Genomic DNA, 26,632 nt, shown 5'->3' with positions numbered 1-26,632 from the left:
GGCTCCCTATAGAGATAGAGGCAGTGCGTTTTCAAGGATGGCCAGAGAGCAACAGGCAATATCTGGCAACCGAGTGATGAACTGAGCTGAAAAACCCCTGCAGGAATTTACCATTCGGAGGAAGGGAGAAAGAGAGCAAAAGCAGTTTGCGGGGGAAAGGAAAAGAGTTTACGCCAGAGGACCCTCGGTTTTTTGGTGGTTGTTGCTGCTGCTGTTTTTTCTTTCCAAATTTATTATTCTAACGCGCGCCTTGAAATGGAGATGATCAGCGCCTCCCCGCACCCTCCACCTCCCCGCGCTCTTTCCTGGAGCTGCACTGCCCCCTTGGCCACCAAAGCGGAACAGCTCCGAAGTTGCAAGAAGCGGCGCGTTCTGATGCTTCATTTCCTACGAGCTAGACGGAAAATAAATATAGCAGCCTGTTCTAACTCCCACGAGGATAGCGCCCAGATCTCCTTGTCCCACCAACATTTCTCTCTCTCTCACACACACGCACACACGCACGCAACACGCCCAGGAAAGCTCACAGCATCTCTTCCTTATCCAGTCATCAAACGCCAATCTGACCCAGCTATTCTGGCACCCCAGTTCAAAACAGTCTTTCGAGTGACACTTGATGCGCTTCGGATCGTCGTAAAATCACAGAATCGTAGGGGCATCTATAGCCCAACCACCTGGAAACTTTTGCCCACGTGAGGCTCTAACCGACTACCCTGAGCTTAAGAGTCTCATAGCTCTACCAGCTGAGCTATTCACAGATCATTGTAGCCCTCCTGCAGTTTCACGCGGAATATCTTCCCGGATAGAAACTTAACTCCCTGGTTATCTACCTTGGGAAGAAGAAGACCTTTACATGGTTCTTGTGACTGTGCGCTCAGCTAAAAAATCACGAAGCAATAGAATGCCACCATTGTGGAAAAGGGATGGATGGGCATATTCCCTCCCCCCTTTTTCTCCAAACCTCCCATTCTCCTTTTTCCGTTTCATTCACAAATACTCCGTAAGCAACAGGGGCTTCGCTAGCGGTCCCGGAGCCGCGGTCTGATCAGTCCGCAACAACCCATCTCAGCTTTCCCTCCACACAGACTGGCTGCAGGGCTGGGGCCAGTGTGCGAAACGACAGTATCATAAATAAACCAGCAAGTCAGGACGACCCCGATTGCGCCTCCATCAACTTACATGGCGAGCGTGAACCCAAGTCTAGGCAGCTGACCGACCCACCGTCCCTGGGACTGTGTGAGGAGGGGAAACTTCTGTTCGTTCATGAAACTGGGACCATTTGGGAAGAAGGGGAAATAAAGTCACCCCCCTGTCGTGCAAATGTCCCCCTCCCACCCCCAGCCTCTACCATATGGTCAAGCTCTCCCCATCGCCAACACACACACACACACACACACACACAGAGGCACGCACGCACTTCTCCGCCCCCGTCCCAAATGAAGCCCGAAAGCCAGGGCTGACCCCCCCTTTCCCGCCCCCCTCCAGCGTAAGAGGCGAGCAGAGGAGCTCAGGCGCCCAACAAACCAGGGAGACTCTTATTATGAAGGAGCGCGAGGGGGGGGGCTTCATTTCCTGACAGCTATTTACTTGAAGCAAATGATTAGTTTGGGCAGGATGGTCTCTAGCATTGAATCAATTACAGGACTCTGTTTCTGAGGCCATCAGAGAAAGGGAAATAGCAGCAGGGAGACTGGGACCTTACTTGGGGGCAAAAACAAAAACAAAGTTTTCGTTCTCCTCGTACTATTTTTTATGGATTATTAACACAAGAAGGTAAGGGAAGGGATTTCTTCCTTCTCTCTCTCTCTCTCTTTCTCTTTTTTTCCTTCGGGACGTTTTCGAGGTCGGATTCTAGCAAACGGAGAGCTCAGTGTGTCCGGGTGGGATAAGAAAGCGCCTTTGGGGACACAGGCGCGCGGTGGGAGGGAGACTTTGCCACGCGATTCTATTGCGCAGAAGTAAAGTAACCGAGCCCCCTCCCCGTCGATCAAGTAGGGAACTGAATCCCAAGGCAGTGTGTCCAAGACCGCAGCTTTCTCCTGAAACAACGGGGAGCTGCAGGAAAGTTTTTGGATTTGATGGCAGCTTATCGCAAAGAGAGGGGGGCGGTGGTGGAAACGGAGCTTTCGCCTCCTGCCAAGGTGAGACGCTCTCTTTCTTCCTGGCGCGGAGCGAGAAAGAGGCAGCGCTCTGGAGCAGAGGGGAAGATGGAGAGGTGGGGATTCTCCGAGGATCGGGTCTGGGGATGAGCTGGCTGGGATGTTGGGGGAAGATACAGGAGTGGACAGAGAAACACCTCAATTCGGAGTCAAGCTCCAATTCGGATTCCTGCCCGTAAGGCAAGTGTCCCCAGCAAGTCGCCAAGGGATCTCCGCGATCGGGTGTTGCTCTCCGGGGAGCTGTGAACTCGGGTCTGAAGGGAGGCTGCGGCGCTGGCGGAAAGGAAAAAAAGCTCTGCCTGCTTCTTGGCAGCGTTAATGACAACCAGATTCGGCGGAGCGCGCAGGGGCCACCGCGCCGCATTCCTGCAGCTGGGCTGGGAGGAGGGACTGGGAAAGGGGGGCAGCAGCAGCAGAAGGGGGGCTCCTGGAGGGGAGGGGAAAGAGGGGCGCGAGTGTGTGTGTGTGTGCGCGCGCGCCTGCCCCAAACTGGAGTGAAGCCTCTTTTGAGCGTATGCGTGTTTAAACAGCGGGGATAATCTGCAGATGAATCACGGAGCAGGAAGAGGACTGGGGAGCTAGCCATGCAGCCTTGGCTTCTCCGTCCTGCTTGTGCTCAGCAGATGCAGGGAGGTCGGGGGACAGCTTAGAGCCTGTTGCGGAAGGTAAGAGGCAAGAAATCGTGGCAGTCCTAAAATCCAGGTCTCTCTCATTCTCTCTCTCTCTTCTCTATTTCCAATAACTACTAGAACTCTTCGTTCCTTGCCCTTTCCTTTCCCCTCTAAACCGAATCCCCTCCGAATCTGGTGATCCCAGTGTATCAGACCCAGAGGGAGATCCACCCCCCGTCCCTGTTTATCTGCCCTCTTAATTCGAAGAGCGCCCAGTGGCACTCTAAACATGGCCAGAATATCATTTCCAAAGCAGATACTTTCGCCCTTTGGGGTGACTGGCTGCCACTACACCCCCTCCCTGCCCTCTCCACCGCGTCCCTAAAGACGCGCATTTACTTCGACCCATCCTAGCATTGCGCGCAAGCTGGACCCGAGGAACCAGGCGAGGAAGAGGAAACTTTTGGTTCGGGGATTGCAGACGCTGCTTATGGAAAACCCGACGGGGCTGTTTGTCTGGCGCTGCCAACGCTGCAAGGCGAGCCGAGTCGCCTTGGAAAAAAAGTTCTTGGGCGGGCGCACCAGGAAATGGCTCTCTCCTCGCTCGCTCGCTCAACGTTTTCTTTGGACCGGGATCGTCCACCCAGCAGCTCGTGGGCGATCCAAAGAACACGGCCGGCCGGGACAACCCGCTGGAGAGGACAGAAAGGGATCTGGGACCGGCCGGGGGTGGCGGAGGGCGAGCACACAGCCCCCAAAGCAGGAGTTTACTCTGGATTAGCCTCCACAAACACACTCCTGCGGAGAGGTTTTTCTTCCTTGCTTGCTTTGAGAGAGAAAAAGTCCCTGAAGTCCTTTGCAACTCCGCTTCAGATCGCTTTGGCTCCGAAAGGGCCACAGAACTGGGATGTATCTCTCTTTGGAGCCTAAGAATTGGTCTTCTTCATTTGTCTCCATTTGTCTCCTCCGTTTCTATGGACATTTCATCCCCCCTCCCCTAAAAAGGTGAAGCGACTTGGAGGACCTTGATTTTGTTAACGAAGCGGACGACCCTGACTCTCTCTTTTTGCCTCGTTTCTTGACCCAACGGGGCGGACCTGGAGTTCCACTTGCAGCACCTTTTCCGCGGCACTTTGTTCCGAGGTGAGGCACCATTTGTGAAATCTGGAGTTTCCCGGAGAAGGCAACCAAAGCTCAGCACCAGCGCGCCCTTCTGCCATCTCCTCCTATTTTCCCCCATCACAGCCCCGTCTAACTGGAATCCATAGGCCACCGTTGATTCGAGTGGCTTTTATACTGATAATTTTTTTGCTTCCTGATGCTTTGACCGAGGGGACTTTTGGCAGACGCGGGTCTATTCTTGCCTTCCGATCCTAAAGGGCTGCGTCACAAGGATTAACTAATTTTCATCTACAGAAAGGGTGCCATCCCAAACCCCACATAAATCAACTCTGAAACACCGCTTGGCTGGAACACCTTGGAATCTACTCCACACAAAGAATCCGTAGCCGGGAGTCCCTTTCATCTTCGACAGTCACTATCGCCCGGATCTCCCTGAAACCTGGAGGGATCTTTTTCACTAGGTGATCTGATAGCAAATCCTCCAGGAAGACCATAACCCTTCTCGGCCAAGAACTCACGGGAGGCGGGCACAGAATAATAGGCTCCCCTTTCGCTTCACCCCGCCCCCAAATTTTTGTTTCTTGAATTTGGTCCAGACAATCCTATTGTTTTCTCGCAGCGAAGGAGTAAAAGCGTTAGGGTGATCTTCTCTTGCTCTAAGCTTTTCTTTCTCTGCTCTCTTTCCTCATTTACTCTTCTTTTTAAAACGAGAGCCCCGATGTGAAGTCCTTGGTCTCTGCGAGGAAACAGATCCTCGAGCCAGTTAAGCCGCAGCGCTGCTTTCTTCTAAGGCGCCTTCCTTCAATGGACTTTCGAGGCCAGCGACTCCGGCTTAACAAGGTGTGTGGACAGAGACCCACCAAGTCCTGGCGGGCATTAAACGGGCAGGCTGTGAAAAGCGTGTGAACGTAAGCAGTCTCCAAGATAAACAATGAGAGAAGGTCGAGGCGTCTCTTTACAATGCGCAGTTGTTTTGGATTGGAAGCTAGCTTGCGCCGCTTACTCTGGAAAGGATCCCTTAAGTCGAGTCAGGCTGGTTGTTGCCTGACTTTTTCCCTTTGCTCCATGGGTTTATCGAATATGGGTGAAGTCCACACGTGCATGATCATTTTCTGATCACACGCATTGGTGACTCGCAGTTGAACGTGTGAACAGACCGGGGCTGCAAAGAATGGCTTTTGAAGCGGCATGTCTTTATGGTCTGTGGTGTCTCATTCACACATGCAGTTCTGTTTTCTGTAAGCGAGGAAACGGACGCAAATCAGCGTCCAGATGTTCTTCAGCGATCATCACAAAATCTAGGCCTCATGCTAAGACACTGAAACGCGGGTCAGAGCGCATAGAAAGGAGATGGGGGAGCAGGCAACTGGATTTTTTTTGAGGTGCAGTAACGTGGTTAGAATGTCGCTTCATAAGTTACGTGTTGCCCTAGAAATCTTATTGCTGACACGTGCTGCCAGATATTCGGGATTCGAACCCGCGCCTGAGTTTCCTTCCTTGCCCAGAAGGCCACAATGGCTCTCGAGTCTATGTCTCAATATTGCCGCTTTTAAAAACACGGAGAAAGGAAAGAGGCATCTGTTATGTGCTGGCTTTAGGAAGGGGGGTGGTGACTTTTAAAATACATGGGACCCCTCCGGAGAAGAGGGGAGAGAGGGCGGGGCGGAGGAACCTAGGAAGACTCCAGCTTGCAAACTTCGCTTTGTTTTGCTTTCCCAGACAAGGCCTTGGTGATTCCTATACGGATGGAAAACAGCGGTCTCCAAATCGCTGACTGGGGCTGGGACTGGCGAGAAGTCATGAATGCGGTTTGCTGCTCGGCTACAGAATCACATTCTCCCTCCCTCCTCTAAAACTGTCGAGTCCGCAGGTCGACCCCCCCCCAGCCCCCCGCAAAGACTTCTCGCGATAAAGTTGAGCAAGGGTGGGAGGGAAGACAACTAGCGAGGAGTCACGTACCCCTGATCTTGCGACGTGCACTGCAGGGGGTTGGACTAGATGACCCTGGCTCCCTTCCACCGTTACAATTCTATAATTCCGTGATCTGCCAAGAAGAGCACGGGGTGGTGAACTCATTAATTACCGGGAAATGGCAAAGTCCATGATCAGTACCACACCAGGAGTTGGGGGTGGGGGGAGGCGGGGGATATGAAAGAGAGAAGAAGAAAGTTTAGAATTTAAGACCAGGCACTAAAAACGCTGGACACGTGTGTGTGTGTTTGTGTGTGTGTGGAGAGAGAGAGAAGTAGTGGAGGAATCGCGCAGAGTTTCATGAATGCTGCTGTATTGACTGTGTGATGTGGCGGGGTGGGTCGGCTTGGACCGTGCCAGATCTTCTGATTTCCCAAGGGAAGAGGCAGCAGTAAATTATAGCCGCGAGGTCAGATTCGTCCTCTGCGCCGTTTTGCAACAACGCACAACAGCAGCAGCGAGGCGTTGAGGTTGGCGGTGCTCTGCTGCCCCCCAGCGATTGTTTTGGCGAATTGCGAGCGCCTTGTGCCAGAGAGTGAGGGGGATGTGGACAGGAGACCCCATTCATCGCTAGTAGTGAATCTGCTTTTGAGCACTCTCCCTTCCTCACATTATAAGGAACTTCCTGCGGGGACGCATGACGGACTGAATGGAAAGCCCTCTTGCTTACAAGATATGTGGGGACCCTCAGCTGCTGCTATTCTAACTCCCGGGCTTTTCTGGCCACGCTGCAAGTAGTACCCTACAAAGAGCGAAGCCTTAAGATCCATTCATTCACCAAATAGTTGAGCATGATTTAATTTTGGAGGGTCCTGCGTTGGTTGCTGCCCTTGGTTTCAGAGAAACTTGATCTTGTAGCCAGGAGTTTGGAACAGATGGCTCTTCCAGTGCTCTAATTCAACATTTATACATTATTATAATTTGTTATCCCTCTCTCTAATTTTGAATTCATTGTCCCTGAAATGAAGCTGAAATGGAGTATCTGAGAAACAAGTGGGAGTTGTTTGTATGCTTGGAGGAGCTTGAATTGTTTGCAGAAGTACAAAAAACCCCAACCTTTAAAAACAAACCAACACAAGACCACAAAGTGGACAAAGAATACCTCTGAACATGTGCAGAGTAGATTTCTTCCAACATTGGAGTGGTCACAGGTCCACAAACAGTCCCAGGTTTTCAGAGCAGGGAATGTGGCATCTCAACCCAGACATCTTCTGCTTTAAATATTAAGAACTAGGAGAATACCCTGCCCCTTAAAACACACCCGATTTACTACATCTTATAGATTCCACTTACTCTGGTTGAATCAAATTTTGACCCTAGAGAAGTCAATGTGGGCACTGTTATTTTTGCATAAAGTGAGAATAACAAGAGCAATAAATCCTACTTCAAGCAGTTTCTAGCGCAGTGGTGAATTCATATGATGTATTTTTTTCAACGGAGTTGATATCTGCAGTCAATTTTGATAGTGTGTGGCTATGTGATTCTGGTTTTGTGAGTGGACCATTCTAAAGACTTGGTGGGTCAGACTGTATAAGACGTTCTGAAAGATCTCAAATGTGGTTCTCCAATGAGCTGAACAGAATGGTTGGGGGCAAGAGAGTCTAAGTGAATCATAAAAATATTCTCATGACCATTTCTTCCATGTTGAGTATAAACAGATGTTTTTGAATTGTTCTGCATGTTCTAATCATCCTGCCTGTGTCATTTCCAGGGGGAACAGCCCAAATCTTTCTGGTTAAACTTTTTTTTTGGGGTGGGGATATTTTCCAGGTTGTGTGGCCAGATTCTGAAGTCAACTCATGTGGATTTAGCTAGTCAAAACAATTGCTGTGACAACCTGCCTGACATTCCGTGAACAAACTAGCCTGAATGAGGAAAACCTTTTAAGAAGTGGTTGTGCGAATTTATCATCAGACTCTGAACCCTGTGATTTTCAGTTTGCAGAATCTGACGGAAATCAATATTTTGCCACTTAAAAAATACAATTCCACCACGAGTGACTGACACATGCATGCAAATGGACTGAAGATAATGCAGGAAAAGTTTGAACCCAGTTTAGATAGCCTGGAGTTCACTTTTCAAGTATTCTGAACAGAACTTCATTTATAGATAATAAAAACCACTCAATTGAGAAGTAATGTTGAAGTCCCACCTGTCCTGCTAGATCTGTTGTGGCTCCTTGAGTACAGACCTCATGGCTTGACCTTGTGACTTTCCCTTGACCCTAATAAAGGCATCATGTTACTGCTACTACCTCTGAGATCAGTAAGGCATGGTGAATATTAAGCTGGTGTCTAGAAATAATGATTTTTAAAGGCATTGAGACTCCAAGTGAATAGCTCAGTTGGTTAGAGCGCGGTGCTGATAGTGCTAAGGCTCATGTGGGACACCTGCATATTCCTGTGTTGCAGGGGACTAGATGATCCTCAGGATCCCGTCCAACTCTGTAATTCTGTGGTCTCCTTTTCTTATGGGGTTGCTGTTACATGGCTATTAAGAAATGAGGTGGCTTGCCCCAAAGCACCAAGCAAAAATCCATTTGTGTGTGTTTGTGTGACATTGTGGGTTTTACTCAGCTTTAAGGATTCCATGTGTTGAACTGAGAGAGACTGGCTCTCCCCAGTTCAGAGTGGATTGTGACTCCAGAATCCTTTTGCTTCACCATATAGCTAGCAAAACAGCAACGGGTTGCTTGCTTAAGCCACCTGGAACTGCTCACCAAATTTATTCCGTTTCCGGCATGTTGTACCTGTGCTTCTGGCGCTCTTTGACTGGAAGGTGTGTATGAAATGTGCAATGGATAAGGGGAACTGATGCTCTTGCCTCAACACTGGGTTAGTTTACAATACAGTGGTACCTCGGGTTACAGACGCTTCAGGTTACAGACGCTTCAGGTTACAGACTCTGCTAACCCAGAAATAGTACCTCAGGTTAAGAACTTTGCTTCAGGATGAGAACAGAAATCGCGTGGCAGCTGCGTGGTGGCAGCAGGAGGCCCCATTAGCTAAAGTGGTACCTCAGGTTAAGAACAGTTTCAGGTTAAGAACGGACCTCCAGAACGAATTAAGTTCTTAACCCGAGGTACCAGTGTACTGGAAAAGCTTTATACTGCACAATGAGCATAGAATTCATTTTATATTTTTGCAACCCATTCCTAGGCATGTTTACTATTCAGCGGGGCGCATTTTATTTTATTTCATTTACATTAATACCTCACCTTTCCTCCAAGGAGCTCAGGGTGGTGTTCATGGTTCACCCCCTACCTGTTTTATCCTCTCAACAACCCTGTGAGGTAGGCTGGACTGAGAAACAGCAACTGGCCCAAGGCCACCCAGTGAAGTTCATGGCTAAGTGGGGACTTTGAACCCCTGTCTCGCAGGTACATCTCTCTAACCTCTGTAGCAAAAGGGTGGATGGCAGCCTTAAGTATCCTTCAGCTGCTTTAAGGGTCAAAAGGCTTCATTAATGGTTGGCTTACATATGCTTCACATTCTCTTTCCTCACTGTGTAAGTAGCAAGAAATCCTGGCTGCCCTGACATTAGCGACCTACAGCTTGGAGTTTATGTTCAGAGAATCTGAAATCTTTTTGAGTTAACACTCCTGCGTTACACCAGTGAGGCACACATACCATCCTAGAATCTCAGTCAAGCAAAAGGCAACAGATGTTATCATGCTAGGATCCAGCAATCCTTTAGTGACATAACATATTAATGTGAAAAGGAAGTCTAGATACCAAGATAGGAGAGTCGTAAGTGCACATATTTGGGCTTCTTTGGCAGAAAGGGTGGGATAGAATTAGAGTTAGTTTATAGTAGTAGTAGTAATTTATTTATATGCTGCCCATCTGACTGGGTTGCCCCAGCCACTCTGGGCAGCTTCCAGCAAATTAAAAGCATTAAGCACAGTAAAACATCAAACATAAAAAACTTCCCTATACAGGGCTGCCTTCAGATGTCTTCTAAAAGTTGTATCATTACTTATCTCCTTGACATCTGATGGGAGGGCGTTCCACAGGGCGGGTGCCACTACCGAGAAGGCCCTCTGCCTGGTTCCCTGAAACTTTGCTTCTTGCAGTGAGGGAACCGCCAGAAGGCCCTCAGAGCTGGACCTCAGTATCCGGGCTGAACGATGGGGGTAGAGATGCTCCTTCAGGTATACTGGGCTGAGGCCATTAAGGGCTTTAAAGGTCAGCACCAACACTTTGAATTGTGCTCGGAAACGTACGTGGTGGTAGTAGTATTTTTACATTGGTAGGGAAACAAAGACCAGTTCACACATGCATATTCATCACTCATGGACTGCTGCTCAAGCATGGGCATAGCTGCCCCCCCATCAAGTAAATACCGGTAAATAAAAATAACTAACTGAGCAATTGTACTGAAGATATCTCGGTTCTGCCTCACCCCAGCATAAAGCCTGTCCCCCTAAAATAAATCATGGCTATGCCCATCACTTCACGTAGCAATTTGCACGTGCCAGTGACCCATCACAGATTAGGCACAGCAGACAGCATCTTTTTATCACAGGTTAGCTGAAACTTAAAACCCTTCCCTTTAGTAGGTGAACAAGACTTCTCACTACACAGGTTGATATTTCACTCCAGCCAGTGACGCTTATCCAAAAATAAGAGACCACACTTAGAGCGAGTAGATTACATGGTAGCTTGTCGCTCCAGAATGCCAACCCTTTTGGGGTGCTGATCCAACAGGCTCCCCATATTCTCGCTTAATCAATAGTTTGCTGCTTTTCTGTGTTACAATGATAACAGCAACACAGGACTCCAAATGCGTATATGTTTAGAGATGTTTTTTTAAAGGTGGTGGAACCCTCCACCACATGAAGTTTCAACTTGGGCCAATACGAAGCTCACTGGTGTTTTCAAACTACACCAAGCATAGGTAAAGGGACCCCTGATCATTAGGTCCAGTTGCAGACAACTGTGGGGTTGCGGCACTCATCTTGCTTTACTGGCTGAGGGAGCCGGCGTACAGCTTCCAGGTCATGTGGTCAGCATGATTAAGCCAATTCTGGCGAACCAGAGCAGCGCACGGAAACACTGTTTACCTTCCCGCCGGAGTGGTACCTATTTATCTACTTGCACTGGCATGCTTTCGAACTGCTAGGTTGGCAGGAGCAGGGACCGAGCAAATGGGAGGCTGGCGCTCAATAGTAGACCTGTAACTTAAATGGCCCTGGGTCACTTGTGCATCACTCAATGTATTTGATGCAAGGTTGCATCAAGGTGGTGTTCCTTCCATGGGAGCAGCAAACTAGGGAGGCATTAGGAAAAGACCCTTCTCTTCTTTCTTCTCAGCATTTCCTTGGCTGGGAAGCAGTCCAGGAAATGAAATACTTGCAGCGGGTAATGGGCCAAAAGGGGGAAGTGATATCCATCAAACCAAGGAGGAATCGACATTTTTGGAAAGCAATCTTGGATACGGGCCTTGGATGGAGAATTTGATCCTGTAACTCATTCAGGTTTTACGCCTGTGAATTCATCATCTTTAAAATGGATCTAGGAAGCCAATTTTTTTATTGCCTGCTTCTCTCTCCCCTGGAGTCACTGAAAGCTGCAGAATCCCCTGCTATTCCTTGCACTGGGAATTTCTGCTTTCGGTAGAACTCTGCTAGGAAAAAAGCCAGCAGCCGTGAAAAGTTGCAGGTGGCCCCATGAACATGTTTCAATGAAGCTTGCAAAATATAAAGCTTTCTTCAAAATGCGTTTCTTTTTATTGGGCTTCCTTGATGCTTTCTTGGAAAAGTGCAACATCTCTTTGGGGAGACTATAGGCTGATTAGCATCTGATGACCCACAAGGAGGTTTTCAATCCTTGCAAATGTTGGACAACCTTGCGATTATGTAACTGGTTCCTTACCTGGTTCTAATAATGCTTGGGCAGTTTCTAGGACTATGGGATCATGGCATTTAGCAAAAGCAGAGCAGAAATGCATATCCCCCCCCCCCCATTTTAAAATCAAGGTTTTCCAGCAGATGTTATTTAGGTAATCTGGATTCACTCCAAAATTGATCTGTCGCCTCTGAGGCTAAAGTTTGCATCAGTCAAAAGTAATAGAACGTTGCTGTATCAGCGTGAATCAACAGTGCCGCCAACTGGCCTGTTGGAGTAATGCAGCCAATTTACACAGGAGGAGCTTTATAGCAGGGTTCAACAGTGTTTTAGGAGGAGGAAAGATGGGTGAATTTTCTTTCTCTTGCTCCATTCGTTCTTCTAAAGCTGGTCCCCTGACTTCTGTTTATCCATCACTCACACTTTAACATGCCATTGCTTGAGAGCGGCAGACAGAATTTTGTGAACTGGCTATTTTATGGCAATACAGTGAAAGACCTAAGAACTTGTGCAGCCCACTCCTATGCATGGTTACTTACAGGTAAGCCCCATTCTGTTCAATGTGGTTTCCTCCCAAGCATGTTTGCGTAAGATTTTGTAGCGATAGGCAGCAATTTTATGCACATATTTGCTGGGAAGAAACCATGAGGCGAACAGTTTACTTGTATTTTGTATTTTTTAATAAACATGAATACAATTGAACTGTTACTTTGCTTCCCTTCTGAGGAACTGCAGAATGGATGGCTTGGTGTTGCTTATTTTAATGCCCACTTACTCGTGTTTTGGAGGGACACAGGTGGTGCTGTGGGTTAAACCACAGAGCCTAGGACTTGCCGATCAGAAGGTCGGTGGTTCGAATCCCCACGACGGGGTGAGCTCCCGTTGCTCGGTCCCTGCTCCTGCCAACCTAGCAGTTCGAAAGCATGTCAAAGTGCAAGTAGATAAATAGGTACCACTCCGGCGGGAAGGTAAACGGTGTTTCCGTGCACTGCTCTGGTTCGCCAGAGTGAATCATGACCCAGAGCTGGCCACATGACCCAGAAGCTGTACGCTGTCTCCCTCGGCCAATAAAGCGAGATGAGCGCCGCAACCCCAGAGTCGGCTATGACTGGACCTAATGGTCAGGGGTCCCTTTACCTTTACTGGTGTTTTTGGTCTCAACTTTTCTAACAAAGAAGGGAGTAGCTCAAATTTCCATTTGCTCTACAAACCAACATGCCAACAACTTTTCTCTCTCTGCCCCCCCCCCCCCCGTATTTTCCAATTTGATCATCACCAAAATCAGGAACTTGTGGAGCAGCTCTTCACCCTTCCCCAAGCTGAATCGGAGCAAATAACAACCCGGGGAAACCAGAATCTGCTCCGATTGAGTGCCAGAGAGTGCATTTACACTGAGAAACCTCCAGGTCAAAAACAAAGCAAAACTTATCAGACACAGAGCTTTAAATGTGAACCTATGTCAGGAAAGAACAGGGCAAAAGTGTGGATAAGCCCTGAATCCTGATGTGGTTTATTTTAAACATGAAAACTTTATCGTAGAATGTTTCTAAGGACACTGATTTGGAGTATTTTTCACTGAACTCAGTGCATTTTCTTTCTCAGTAAATAGATGGGAATTGGTTGCAAGAATAGAAAGCAGAGGCAGCTTGAAGCACGAGAGGTTAGCTAATCGGAGAAGATTATGGGATTTTTTTTTTTTAAAAAAGATGTCTGTACTGTGGATTCTTTATCTAGGAAAAATACAGGCTAGAACTGTGATTTAAAAAAAAAGAGGAGGGGAGAAGAAGGCTGGAAGGGAAGACGACTTTGATGTCCAAGGGTCTCTTATCAGTGGGAGGCACTTTACATAAACACATGGCCATTATTGCTAATTGAAAAACCAAGGCAGATGACTTGTTTCTGCAGGAATGCCATCTGCTGAATTTCTGGTCATCTGTCAGTCCTGGTGGGGGATGCAGGCTGCTGCTCATCCCTCTACTTACAGAAGGGCAGCCAGATTGAGATTTCAGTGGTCAGTAAATCACTCCTTTGGTTTTTCCTTGGTTTTGGTTTAATGCTCCTCCCTGATATGCTGTTGCAGTCCCAGTGCATGTCACAAGTACAGTCTGTACACTGGTACCTCGGGTTACATACGCTTCAGGTTACATATGCTTCAGGATACAGACTCCGCTAACCCAGAAATAGTACCTCGGGTTAAGAACTTTGCTTCAGGATGAGAACAGAAATCGTGCTCTGGCGGCACAGCGGCAGCAGGAGGCCCCATTAGCTAAAGTGGTGCTTCAGGTTAAGAACAGTTTCAGGTTAAGAACGGACCTCTGGAGTTCTTAACCAGAGGTACCACTGTATTTAGGAACATAGGGAGCTACCTTATACAGAGCCAGGCAACTGGCCCATCTAGCACAATATTGTCAACTCTGACTGACAGAGGTTTTCCAAGGTTTCAGACAGGAGCTTTTCCTACCCCTATCTGGAAATGTCAGGATTAAGCATGCAAGGCCAATTCTGTACCATGGAGCTCTGGGTCTGCCCCAAGGAAGGACCTTATTCATAGAATCATAGAATCTTAAAGTTGGAAGGGTTCCTGAGTATCATCTAGTCCAACTCTCTGCAATGCAGGAATATGCACATGTCCCATGTGGGGATGAAGCCTGCAACTTTGGTGTTATCAGCACCATGCTCTAACCAGCTGAGCTATCCAGGCTCTAAGCCGATGGCACCCGGTATTCTCAAGTGGTCTCCCATCCAAGTACTAACCAGGCCTGACCCTGCTTAGCTTCCGAGATCAGATGGGATGAGGCGTGTTCAGGATAGTATAGCTGTAAGCTATTTATTTTCTATCATATATGGAAAAGGAGTTTTGGTTGAAGCTGCTTAAAGCTAATTCCCTTTTTCTACAGATGGCGACAAATAATAGTTTAGTAGGGATGGATAAGAATGCGACTGGCAGTCCTATGGATGATGTTTTGGGAGCACCTATGCTTGTATCGTACCTTTGTCCAGTAGAAGAGGTGGATGCTATAAACGGCAGAATCCTAAATATCTTTATTAAGTCTTTTGAGTAAAGATGCTTAGGGTCATGCTGTAAATTTGCTGTTGATAGAACCCACTTCTTCAGCTGGGCAAAGGGAAGACGCAAGATAACATCTGGTATGAAAGCAGCACGTGCTGTCACTTGTATTGAACTGTGCATGTTGTGTAAGGAAACAGGTACCGAGTTGTCATTTATAAGACAATATTTCTTGGCCTGTTGAGGTCTTGCTGCTATATTGTTTCAGGATCATCTGTTATGTGAGTTGATCTAGCACAGTGCATCACAGACTGTGGCCAGGATCCAAAAAGCTACTTTTGTACACTCAGGACCATGTGCAGTGGAGTGTTTTGCCATATGGGTGTGTGTGTGTGTGTGTGTGTGTGTGTGTGTGTGTATGTGTGTGAAATTGCTGTCAACCCTACCCTTAAACTGCTATTCAGAATAGCTGTATGGGTTTCATGATGACTGCGTTTGCAAGTTTGTATCAACGCTGATGCAGAATAACCAGTGTGCTACAGAATGCTTTTTAAAAAAGAGAGTTATTATGGTTTTTGTTGTATGTGTCTTTTGTGGTTGTTGTTTGTATTGGAAAAATGATTAAGTAAATGAGAGAGAGAGAGAGAGAGAGAGAGAGAGAGAGAGAGAGAGAAGGGAAGAAACTGCATTTTAGGGCCTGGTCCAGCAGCAACACCACTTCCAACACACTACAGCAGGAGTCAGCAAACTTTTTCAGCAGGGGGCCTGTCCACCGTCCCTCAGACCTTGTGGGGGGCCGGACTATATTTTGGAAAAAATTAATGAACGAATTCCTATTCCCCACAAATAACCCAGAGATGCATTTTAAATAAAAGGACACATTCTACTCATGTAAAAACACGCTGATTCCCAGACCATCTGCGGGCTGGATTTAGAAGGTGATTGGGCCGGATCTGGCCCCTGGGCCTTAGTTTGCCTACCCATGCACTACAGATACCGCCACTGCAACCATGACTGCATTTATACCTGTGCGTTTGTTAAAAACGACCTCAATTTAAAACAAAAAACATGTAATAGCTAGCCCTGTGTGTGTTTGTGTGCAATTTGGAGCAGCGCATGGGGAGGAAAGGTTTAACCCCCTTATTCCCGCTGAAATTCTGACAAAAATCAAAATGGGATTATGTGAAGTGTTTTGAGCACTCTAAATACAAAGAACCTCAGCACTGGCAATGCAAATATTTTTAGACTTGGGAACATTTTTCAGTGACGCTGATTAAGGCTGGTGTCAAATATGAAATCTCCCATGCTGTCAACTGTCAAACATCACATGCCATTTCATGTCATCTATTCAATGCTGTCGGTAAATATACTAAAATGAAATATCTTTGGATACCAAATAAAGTGCATCAAATAGTCAGGAAGTAACTGGTGCATGCCTGACATTAGAATTTGTAGAGGACTGTTTGGGGGAACAGATATACCGGGTCTACCTAGTCCATTATTGACTACTCTGATTTGCAGTAACTCTCCAAGGTCTTGGGCAGAGGTCTTTGATGTCACCTGCTGCCTGACCCTTTTAGCCAGAGATCCCAGGGACTGAACACGGGACCTCCTGAATGCAAAACTACAAGAAATTGTAATTTCCTCATAAAATGCAAAAATGTTTCTGATCAAGTTTGTTTCAGCCACAGACAATTGCACACTGACATGTATTTTGTGTATGCAACTTAGCACAGATTGAGACCAGCTTGCTAAGGCAGACAGTACCTGCTGAATGTTCCTAATGACCTCACCCATGTTTTCTTTGTAGAGCCTTCACCAAATCACACCGTCAGCCAGACCCACCTAATCCCAGAGTCAGTTCCAAGACTTCCATTGGGTTCAAAGGCAATTTCACTTGAAAAGAGAGTTCGGTGTTTGCCTTTTAGATAGGAGCAGGTGGGCAGCTTGATTACCCAAGACTGTAAATTACACATGGCACATAGAGAAAAAGCTTGTTAGTTGTTGTGCTTGAGAGATTAGCCATTGATTTACAGCCATTCGCTCTGCCAAACTTAAAAGAGAATGCAATGATAGTAATAATGTATTGCTTGTCTTGCTCTTCAAGAAACAAAATACAATATGAACACGGACCCAGTCTTATATCCCTTTTAGTGTATAGCAAGAGAGTGTCGTCATACATTTAGAATCTAGGTTTTAAATGATCAAGGATATTTATTTTACAAGAAAAATACATGCCATATATTTATATAAAATGGAAATCCTGACATACTAAAAGCCCAGCAAACTATGATAACCATTTCCCCCCTCACTCTCAGTGGAGTGATGTGTATCCTGATCTTCTGCATATTTACCTTTGGAGTATGTTCATTGCACTAACTCCCCAGATATGTGTGCAGAGGACTGCAGCCTTGCTTGTTGCAAATGGTGAAGATCTTTGAAAATCTGTGTATTCAGCACTGAACAGAGATGGGTCAAAGCGGAGCCTCTGTTTCTCTGGGGCTGTTTTCATAAGAAATTCCTGCAGCTTGAGGATAATGTTTTCAATGAGCCAAAGGAATTTGGAGAAGAGCATAACTAAATGGATGCTGTCTGTGGAATAGGCTAATCAAGATCAGGCTTTCAATTCATGCTCTCTTCCTCCCAATACTGATGCTTTTGAGAATTGCATGTAGCATTTACTACTCTATCCTCAAGATCTTGCTTCAAACATTGAATGTAAGAGACCGAAAATTTGCAAGTTCCACTTGGCATATTTTTGAAGATATCGTGTCTGGTTTCAGTAGTTGGAGAAAGAGATAGGGGGGCAAAATTTGCAGCAAGGTTCGAAAGCGTGCTCTTAAATACATCTGAGATTTAAGACTGCAGCCTCATGCACACTGGCAAGTCCCACCGCCGTCTGCAGAACTTCTGAGAAAATATGAAAGGGATTGTGCCGTGTGCATTTGTTGTGGGTATCTTTTTTCAGTTCGCAATAAACAGAAATGTATGTGCTAATCTGCCAAATGGTACCCCTGGTGAATTTAACATAGATTTGAATGTAGCCGACCAAAATTTGTGCTTCCAGGACTATTTGTCATTTTTGACAGTACAGAATGATTAATGCCATCATTCCACATTTCCAAGGTGCTAATGCAGATTGCAGATGTAGCGTTGTCATTTCCTGTACCCTCACTAACTAATCATGTCTTGCCTTTGTTTCCTGTTCTTGTTTCAGTTGATGATCGTCATGGGTCCCTCCCGAAGAACAATCCTGATTGTGGGCTGCTTCTTGACAGGTAACCACAGTTGAAATTGTTTGTCAAGCTCAATATTCTTCAGCAGAGAGCTGATAGTTAAATCAAAATTATCTAAGCCTAGACCCAAAGACACAACAGCTGAACTACTTTTTTTCTGGCCTGGGCTGGAGAGGTATCATCAGAAAGCTTGGAGAAAGGAGAGGCTAATAGCATGAGTTTGGTCTATATAGGAGACCAACAAAATTGCCTGATTTGTGCAAGGACTTCCACTTGCACAATGGAACAACTTCTTCTTCTCCTTCTTCTTCTTCTTCTTCTTCTTCTTCTTCTTCTTCTTCTTCTTCTTCTTCTTCTTCTTCTTCTCCTCCTCCTCCTCCTCCTCCTCCTCCTCCTCCTCCTCCTCCTCCTCCTCCTTCCTCAGTACACCCACAAATCTGTTCTGGGGGTTCCTCCAATTCTCTTTAGCAGAGTGGTCAGGGAGAGGAGATGAAGGGGAAGTTATGCTACACAAGGAGAAGTCCTTGCATGAATGTGATGACTTCACTGGATATGTGTGTGGCTTCATAAAAAAGGATGGTACAGAAACAATCACCTTAAAATGAATCAATTGTGCTTGAAATACGGTCTCTTCCTGGCCCCCAGCTGGGTTCCCCATCTCTGGTGTTCTGGTATTCTGAACTAAAGATGTAGCCTGCTGTACTAAAGTGAGTGCTCCATGTCCTGCAGAACTATGGTCCCCCCCAATAGAAATGGCCATTGTTCAGAAATGAGCAGATGATCATTTCCTCCCCAAATTCCAATGTAAAAATATTATACTTTTTATTTTCACAGGGCCATGGCTAGCCTCTTGCCAGTCTTTGCTTCCGACTATTCTGCCAAACAACGATGAAATGGTTGTGCAGCTGAATTCCCCCTTCACCCTGAAATGTTCTGGAGACAGTGAAGTCAGCTGGCAACATCCAATACCCGATGGCAACCATACCATAGACCTTAAAAGCGAGGAGAACAACAGCGGCCTGTTTGTGACCGTGCTTGATGTGGCAAATGCTTCTGCTTCTCACACTGGATTGTACACTTGCTACTACAATCATTCTCAAGATGAAGATGAAGATGGTGAGGTGGAGGGGAAGGACATCTATGTCTTTGTGCCAGGTGAGTTGATTCCTTTCACTGTATCTATGATAAAGCCTCCATGATAGTGAAACCTCTTTGACAGAGAAGGTTGTGGAGCAACTGAACGTTACGATGCTGGTCATTTCTATTGATCAAAACACACCATTTTAGAAGCTGCATATAAATCCAGTTCAGAGCCTTTCCTATGTTTAGATTTTCAAACCTGACCTGGCCACAGATCACAATCAAAGAACATACCACACTAACCAAATGGAGATGAATTTTGTGGAATTAGTCCAAACTTGACTTGTTCCAATGGAAAGTAGCTTCACACTGTTCTAACAACAGGGAACTCTTTCCATATCAACTTTTCTGCTGGTAATTCCTGCATGCAAATTCCTGTGTGTACTGCAAAAGGAAACGAACAATGCTCAGTTTGCAGTTCCCAGAATTTGCTGGGCTTTATTTGTACCCAACAGAATATCCAACAGTCCTCTGTGGCTGTGCATGATGTGTGAAGGTGAATAATGGACAAATGATCTTTCAAGAAAGCTTGATGATATTAGAGTACTACTAACATTCTCATCCATTGAGGAGCCTTGGACAAAGCTTCCTGGGAACCCCAGGATTTTCTGGACCACAGTGCAAAAAACATTCCCTTAGATAGATTTAGAATCAGAGAATGCATCTTGAATCTTTTCAAAACTATTTGGGGTATGTACTTGAAAATGTTTAATTTAGTTTCACTTTCCAAAGGCCACAGTTTAGTTTCACTTTCATTTCGCTTACACTCATCTCATTGCACGGTGGTTATTCTCAGTTTTAATTTCACCTTCGTTTTTGCACTGATTTCAGCCAAGATGCATCCTCTGTTCTGCAACCTATGACATTGGTGCATCCGATCTAAATGGCAGAACATTCACAGGCATTCTGCTATGCCTCTGCCTACAGCACCATACCTGCTGGATTTGTTACAGATTGGCCAAAGGGGATCCCATTTTATAGGCAATAGAGAGATCCAACTGCTTTTCTCCTGTCCCCCCCCCCATGCAAATATCATGACACTTGTGGGCATTCTGTCCCCCAAGCCATCAGACAGAGGACAGTTTGGAAAGGGGGTTCTGTTTGATCATTGGAGACTTCTTGTAAGATACGGAACTAATGTTTCTAAGCGTCAGGTTGGAAAGTTGGCATGTCTTTTCAGTTCCACAGTTTTCTCCCTCCTCTTGTTCCTTGTACCAGTTCAGGAATATTTTAATTTTCAATGCAATGCAATGCCTTCTAGGTAAAACTAACATGTGAAACTTTTTTTTTAAAAAGGGTGCTCTTGTTAGTTTCTCACGTTTAAGTTTTTGCATTGAAAAGTAATGTGGGGTAATTAGTCTCACATTACTTTCTGAAACTAAGGCACACCCCAACGATCCATATAAACAGGAGACTTAGTAGTAGTTTGAGAACCACAAAGCATATGCATTGCATTCCAAAGTTTGTCCTCCATGAGCAGAACAACCAATGAATGAATGACGATTGATTGGCCTGACAGACAGAGATACCCAGGGCTTCATCCTGTCGAGTTTTGGGCAGCCTTCTTGCCTTTACAAAATCCACCAGCAACTATATGGTGCAGTTTTGCCATTGTTTAATGGGGTAGTTACAGCGGGAATGATTGTGGCATTACTCCTTGCCCAGAAAAGTGATTCCTGCTTGACTGAGATTTCCCCCATAGACTAAAAAACGAGCTGCCAGTGTTGCAGATCTTAAACTTCTTCTTTCTCTATTCTTCAAATTAAAATGTCTCTTTCTATCACGAACAGTATATTTTCTAAGGAACCCATATATTCCCTCCCCCCACATAAGAATTTTGAAAGCACAGGTGGAAGCCATTTTCTTTATTAGAAGCAGAAAGCATTAAAAGTCTGTGCACTGGATCAATCCCAAGGCAATGTGGGAGGGGGGAGCTGTGAGAATCCCATTTGTGGGGGGAAAGCAAATGCATTGCTTTTGTGGAATGCAAGTTTATGTGCTGCTAGGTTTGAATGATTACTAGAAGGTCTCACAGCGCACATTACAAATTCCTTTGTCGGCTGGGTTTGGATTTTCTATATAGACAACTGCCTGCCCCCCAAAAAACTTGATATAAGACACCCAGGCTTGTAGTACCATCTTCTTTATTTTTACAAGATAGATTTCAATAAGAACTGGATTTCTAAGCATAATACCGTTTTATGGTAAAATGTGAAACACTGGGAGATGTGGTTTCTTTGTCTTTAGACCAAAGGGTGGTTTAAAAGTTAATGGCCTATAAACTGGGCTATACATACTCTGCACTAAGGGCCAGTTCTGTCACCCCCATTTCTGTGGCAAGAAAAAACTTGATTCTGATTTGCGTAATTTCTCGTACATTGCATTCTTCATTCTGAATTTTTTTACCATGTGTTATTTCCAAGAATAGTATGCAGCTATCCAGAGAGGTGTTGAGCTGAAAGTTCTCCTGTGGGAACTTTCAGCTTGTATTTCAGGGCTTCGGGGTGTGTGTGAGAGGGATAGGGCAGCCAAACCCCCTCTTTCCAATTTGAAAGAAGGGAAAATTCAGAGGTGAAACTTGTCACTGCCACCCAGAGTTCCTCCTTGCTCCTACCATTTTCTTTCCCCCAAAGTCCCCAAGAGTGACACTATAAAAGGCCAAGTTTGCACCTCACACTTAGCAATGCTTGGTGCAGCTTTCGTTTTGCACTCCAGACATTTCAGACTACATTTCCCATCATCCAGTGCCTTAGTTATGGTTGTAATGTGATTGGGTTTTGTTTTTTAAAAAATGTTATTAGCTACCTTCAACTCCTTTGGAAGAAAGGTTGGGATTGGAATTTAAATCCTCACCCTGAACAATGACAATGGCAGCTGGGGCTGAAGGAATTTGTGGTCCAAAACATCTGGAAAGCCATTTCCGACCTGGGAGGAGAGGGGGTTGCGGGCAGAAATCCCTCCCACATCTCACACGCGGGGGCTGGCCCTTGCCCCCGCGTGGTTAGGGAATCCCCGGGCGTGTCAGCGACCCGGCCCGCCAATCAGCGGGCCGGGGAGGCGTAGCCTAGCCTATTTAAGACTAGGCACGGCCGGGGACCGCCCTCTTTGCCCCCTTTCCAGCTGAGCGGTTTTCCCATCCCACCCTCCCTTTAGGTTTAGCTAGCCTTGACCTTGCTATGGACTTCGGTTGGTCGCCGCAAGGGGCCTGGTAGGAATTTTTCCAAGTTGGCGCACTTCAAGCCTTTTGGTTTTTTCGCCTACCTCGTAGCAAACGTCACAACTTATTTTGGTATTGGCGGTTAGGCATTGGCAGGGGTCAATTGTTATGCAAATGAAGGGGGGAAGGAAGCGCCATCACCTTCCCCAAAAGTAAGGGTAGTCCGGTAGAGGACTCCGGGGGGCGTTGCCTTGTCCGAAACCTAGGGAGGTAAGGGCCTCCGGCACGCCCCCGAGTGGTGACACCCGTGGGATCCTAGTTGGCGTACTTCAACAGGACTCCCACGGTTTGTGGACAACCCTCCCCGGTCCCCATGCCGGGTAGTCGATAGGAGCCAATGCCTAAGGCCAATACCTTCCAATTCTGTAATCAATAAAGTTGTGGCCTTTTTATGCCCATTAACCTAAAATTCTGTGTCCGGTGTCTTCATTTCACATGGGGGAGGGGACTTGCCACGCAAAGCACCAATTTGGAGAAGACTGGTTTAACACTATGAGGACAAGCCTCAATGTGCCTGAGCAAAGCATCAGACTCTCACACTCCCCTTTCCATCTAAGATTACCTTCACTTCCAAAGAAAATTGGCTTAGTGTTACATACGGACTAGGGATCTTGCTTTGAAACAAACTTTGGGTAGTTTAACAAGCCAGCTTCATGACTCATGGTTTGAGTTCATTGTGACCACTATTTTGCTCAGCCTTAATACAGGACACTACAGCTCCACCCTCTGGCCACTGCAGATCTTATTCAGCAATTTTCTGGCTTTTGAAGTATTTTCCAACTACTTTCAACCATGCCTCAAAAATAAAAAGAAACCTATTAAAAGCAATTGGCTGGCTGTTCTGGAAAACAGGATGCTGCCCTAGAAAGACTTTGATCTGATCTAGAAAAACAGTTCCTAATGGCTTCAAGTTCCTTCCTTACAGTTGCTTGCCTCTGTCCGTGACTGACAGAAACTGTATTATTCAAATAGGAAAATATTTTGCAAAATAAACACTTCGCAAAAGAAAGAAAGAAAGAAGAAAGAAAGAAAGAAAGAAAGAAAGAAAGAAAGAAAGAAAGAAAGAGGAAGGAAGGAAGGAGGGAGGGAAACTTTGCACATTAGCAATCAAAAGGGCTAGAAACCTGCTTGTGGAAAAGAAAAGAAATAAAGCTGTGATTCTTTGGAATCTAAATTCAATAATGTCTACCACATCTGCAGTGTTTCTCTGAAATTGCAGCATGCGCACACGCACGCACGCACGCGCACACACACACACTTTACAATCTGGAACTGAAAACTTTGGCTGCTACTGAATTTGGACATGTTTAGCAAATAAATACACCCTTTCCCGGCCTGAAGGAAGGGTTGCACTGCCATGTTATAACGTGAATGCTTTTGCCCTCTTAACAACTGTTCTGTATGGTAGCAGAGGTCCCATTCCCGCTCAGCCATTGGTGATGTGCATCTCTGAGACTGCATCAGTTTGCATGAAAATGACAATGACGATTTACAAGACCACCTAAGATTGTTGCTGGTGTTGTTGTTTAAGCTGGCATATTTATAGCAGCTATCACTGGAATTTCAAAGCGACACTTCTCCATGTTATGTGTGTCGTTTCAACCACATTCTGAAGATGACTGAACGACCATAGCTCAGTAGCACAACATCTCCTTTTCATATAGGAGGGAGGGCTGGGAGGGCTGCCTCTCTGAAATCCTGGAGAGCCACTGCCAGCCTGTGTAGACAGTATGGAGCTAGATGGCCTGATTCCAGCCGAGCAGGAGACTCTTAATCTCAGGGTTGTGGGTTCAAGCCCCATGTTGGGCAAAAGATTCCTGCATTGTAGCTGGTTGGACTAGCTAACCCTTGTGGTCTCTTCCAGCTCTACAGTTCTATGGTTCTAGCTCCCTATGTCCCTGTGTCAGCAGCTTGCCAGTGTAAGGGAGGGTTTTAATGAAGATCTGTGGGAGCTGCTGAGCTTCACACACACAGGATACAGGATTGAGTCACCAGATATTAAAGTCACTTACTCCTCTAGCCTGGTTGATGGTTCAACATATCTCCCTCTTCACAGATCCAGCTGTTCCCTTTGTTCCGACATTCCCAGAAGATGAGTTCATTGTCATCACCGAAGAAGAAGAGTCCTCCACCATCCCTTGCCGGACAAGTGACCCCAACACCCAAGTAACTTTGACGACCAGAGAAGGGAAAATCGTGTATGCCTTTTATGACAACAGGCAGGGCTTCATCGGAAACTTCTCCGCAGGCTCCTATCTGTGCAAGACCACCGTTAAGGGAAAGGAGTTCCGGTCTGGTGAATTTGTCATCTATATTTACAAAGGTATTTCTTTTCACCTTTTCTCTATGTAAGGGACAAATGAGTTTTTCACTCACACCCTTGAAGCATGAGTGAAAAACTCATTTGTTATTTCCATAGATCGCTGCAATGCATTATATGTGGGGCTGCCTCTAAAGATGTGGGATATAATCCACTGAGAGCAGTCAAACACAACATTCCTTGTTTTCCTAGAGAAGACATGCAGGGGAATGTTTGGTCCAGCCAGTCAAAAACTTCCTGTTTCCTTTTGGCTGGAACATCCTTCCTTTGCATGTGACTAGAGGTGGGCGTGACCTTACCTGTCCAGGTAACAAAAGGACAAGGTATGCTGCCACACACTCTCTTTTTCACTTCCTCCTTCGTTGAACCAGCTTCTTAGCTAGAAATGGGGTATTGGGACCAAGTCTCCCATATGGGGTAGATCCACATGTATCTATTTGTAACTAAGTCTGGCTTCAGGGATCCAACTGTGAACTGATGTGAGTAAACAACTTTTACTGACTTTAAATAAGATTGTCATGTGTTTCTTCTTTTATAAGAGGAAACTTACCAGGAACATACAATTCAATACTCAATTGTATGGTAGTAAGAGGCATACACAAGCCTGCAGCCAGCTATCTGTTGTGTGTTTAAAAGGGGAATGTAAAACTCTGCCAAGTTATAAAACCTGCTAACGCTAGTTATGAAGGATATTAATAAACAATATATCCTCCCTTGCCTCCCTGAACGTTCCCACAAAAGATAGTTCAGAAACTTCAGCTTTTGCAGAATTCAGCGGCCAGGTTGCTCACTGGGACAAGACGGTTTGGGCACACAAGGCCAATCCTCCTTAGTTTCTGGGCCCAATGCAAAGTGCTGTTTTTGACCTATAAAGCCTTAAACAGCTCAGGACCACAATACCTCAAGGACCGCCTCTCCCCATATGAACTGACCTGGACCCCACCATACCCCCTGGTCTCTGAGCTGCTCCCCACCCCCTGCCCCAAGAGAGGTGTCTCCTCATGCTGCCCCAGAGGGGGCCGGGAAAGATGATGCCCCCAGACTTAGCGGTCCAACAGAGACTGGCCAAAGGTGAATGTGAGGCCAGCAAATTACCTCACCTCAGGAGGCAGCAGTGACAGCAGCGGGCGCTGCTGGGCCTACATGGTGGAAAGGCTCTCCTTCAGTGCTGGGCACTCAGCTCCCAGGCAGGTACTCAGCTCCCAGCAAGCACAAGAAAGCCCAGCACAACGCCTGCCTGCCTGCCTGCCTGCCTGCTCAGCCTCCTGGTTTTCTGTCCATTCCCAACAGCAAAGGCTGGTGCACTGCCTGGCTGGCTGGGCTCCCTTACCCACTTGCCGAGGCCACCTCAGTTCCTGGCAACCAGAACCCCCTGGCCAACCCCAGAGGCACTATTCGCCTGGGGAGCTTGTAGCCAGGGCTGCTGCAGCAAGCAGCCACACAAATCTTTGGAAGGCAGAGATGTGAGAAGGTATCACAGGAGGAAGGGAAGGAAAAAGGAACAGAGGGCAGTGTTGCTCACAGCACCCCTGAGTATCATTCAAGCCACCCCAGGGTGCCACGGCACACTGGCTGAAAGCCACTGCCTTACATTATGGAACACCTAACAATAATCATGTCAATTGTTGAATGCTGGTTTCTGAAAGCACCGTGGTTTATTTTAACAGACTTATCCCTTTGCCTTAGTGCAAAGGTCCCCCTCAACAGTTACTCAGAGCAAATTGTTCAAAAGAACCTCTGTGATGTGCAGAACATTTCTTAAATGTGCAAATTCTCTTTTTCCTCTTCCAGCTACATCATATATTCATGTTGAGATCGAATCCCCCAAGACCGTGTATAAGACAGGAGAAACCATTGTTGTAACGTGTGTGGTCTTGGATAACGAAGTCGTGAACTTACAGTGGAATTATCCAGGGAAAGTGGTAAATATCTCTTCCCCCCTTCCCAAATGCTTGTTGTTGAATAAGTGACCGAAGAAGACTGTGGGTGGGGTTTTGGGG

The 26,632-nt window shown here is 46.3% G+C and overlaps 1 protein-coding gene and 1 pseudogene across 6 annotated transcripts in view; one reads left to right on the top strand and one right to left on the bottom strand.

The window, feature by feature from the left end:
* Positions 1-1,581: 1,581 nt before the first annotated feature.
* The window catches only part of PDGFRA (platelet derived growth factor receptor alpha), a 64,224-nt gene continuing 39,173 nt past the window's right edge, over positions 1,582-26,632 (top strand). The window contains exons 1-5 of one of the 6 annotated variants that reach the window (XM_053404413.1): positions 1,582-1,773; positions 17,937-17,997; positions 18,790-19,110; positions 24,369-24,635; positions 26,424-26,554. In XM_053404413.1, coding sequence (XP_053260388.1) covers positions 17,940-17,997; positions 18,790-19,110; positions 24,369-24,635; positions 26,424-26,554 — 777 coding nt within the window. In that variant the 5' untranslated portion in view covers positions 1,582-1,773; positions 17,937-17,939. Of the gene's footprint in view, positions 1,774-2,063; positions 2,142-2,191; positions 2,216-2,630; positions 2,825-4,330; positions 4,354-4,390; positions 4,733-17,936; positions 17,998-18,789; positions 19,111-24,368; positions 24,636-26,423; positions 26,555-26,632 lie in introns of those variants that run through there. The other 5 variants (XM_053404410.1, XM_053404415.1, XM_053404412.1 and 2 more) reach the window with 5 other exon arrangements.
* On the bottom strand, positions 14,418-14,536 carry LOC128421569 (uncharacterized; annotated as a pseudogene).

Source organism: Podarcis raffonei, chromosome 9 (genome assembly GCF_027172205.1).
Source record: "Podarcis raffonei isolate rPodRaf1 chromosome 9, rPodRaf1.pri, whole genome shotgun sequence".
In the NCBI taxonomy this organism is placed as follows: Eukaryota; Metazoa; Chordata; class Lepidosauria; order Squamata; family Lacertidae; genus Podarcis; species Podarcis raffonei.
Note: the sequence above shows the minus strand (reverse complement) of the source record. Positions and strands in the feature narration are given on the sequence as shown.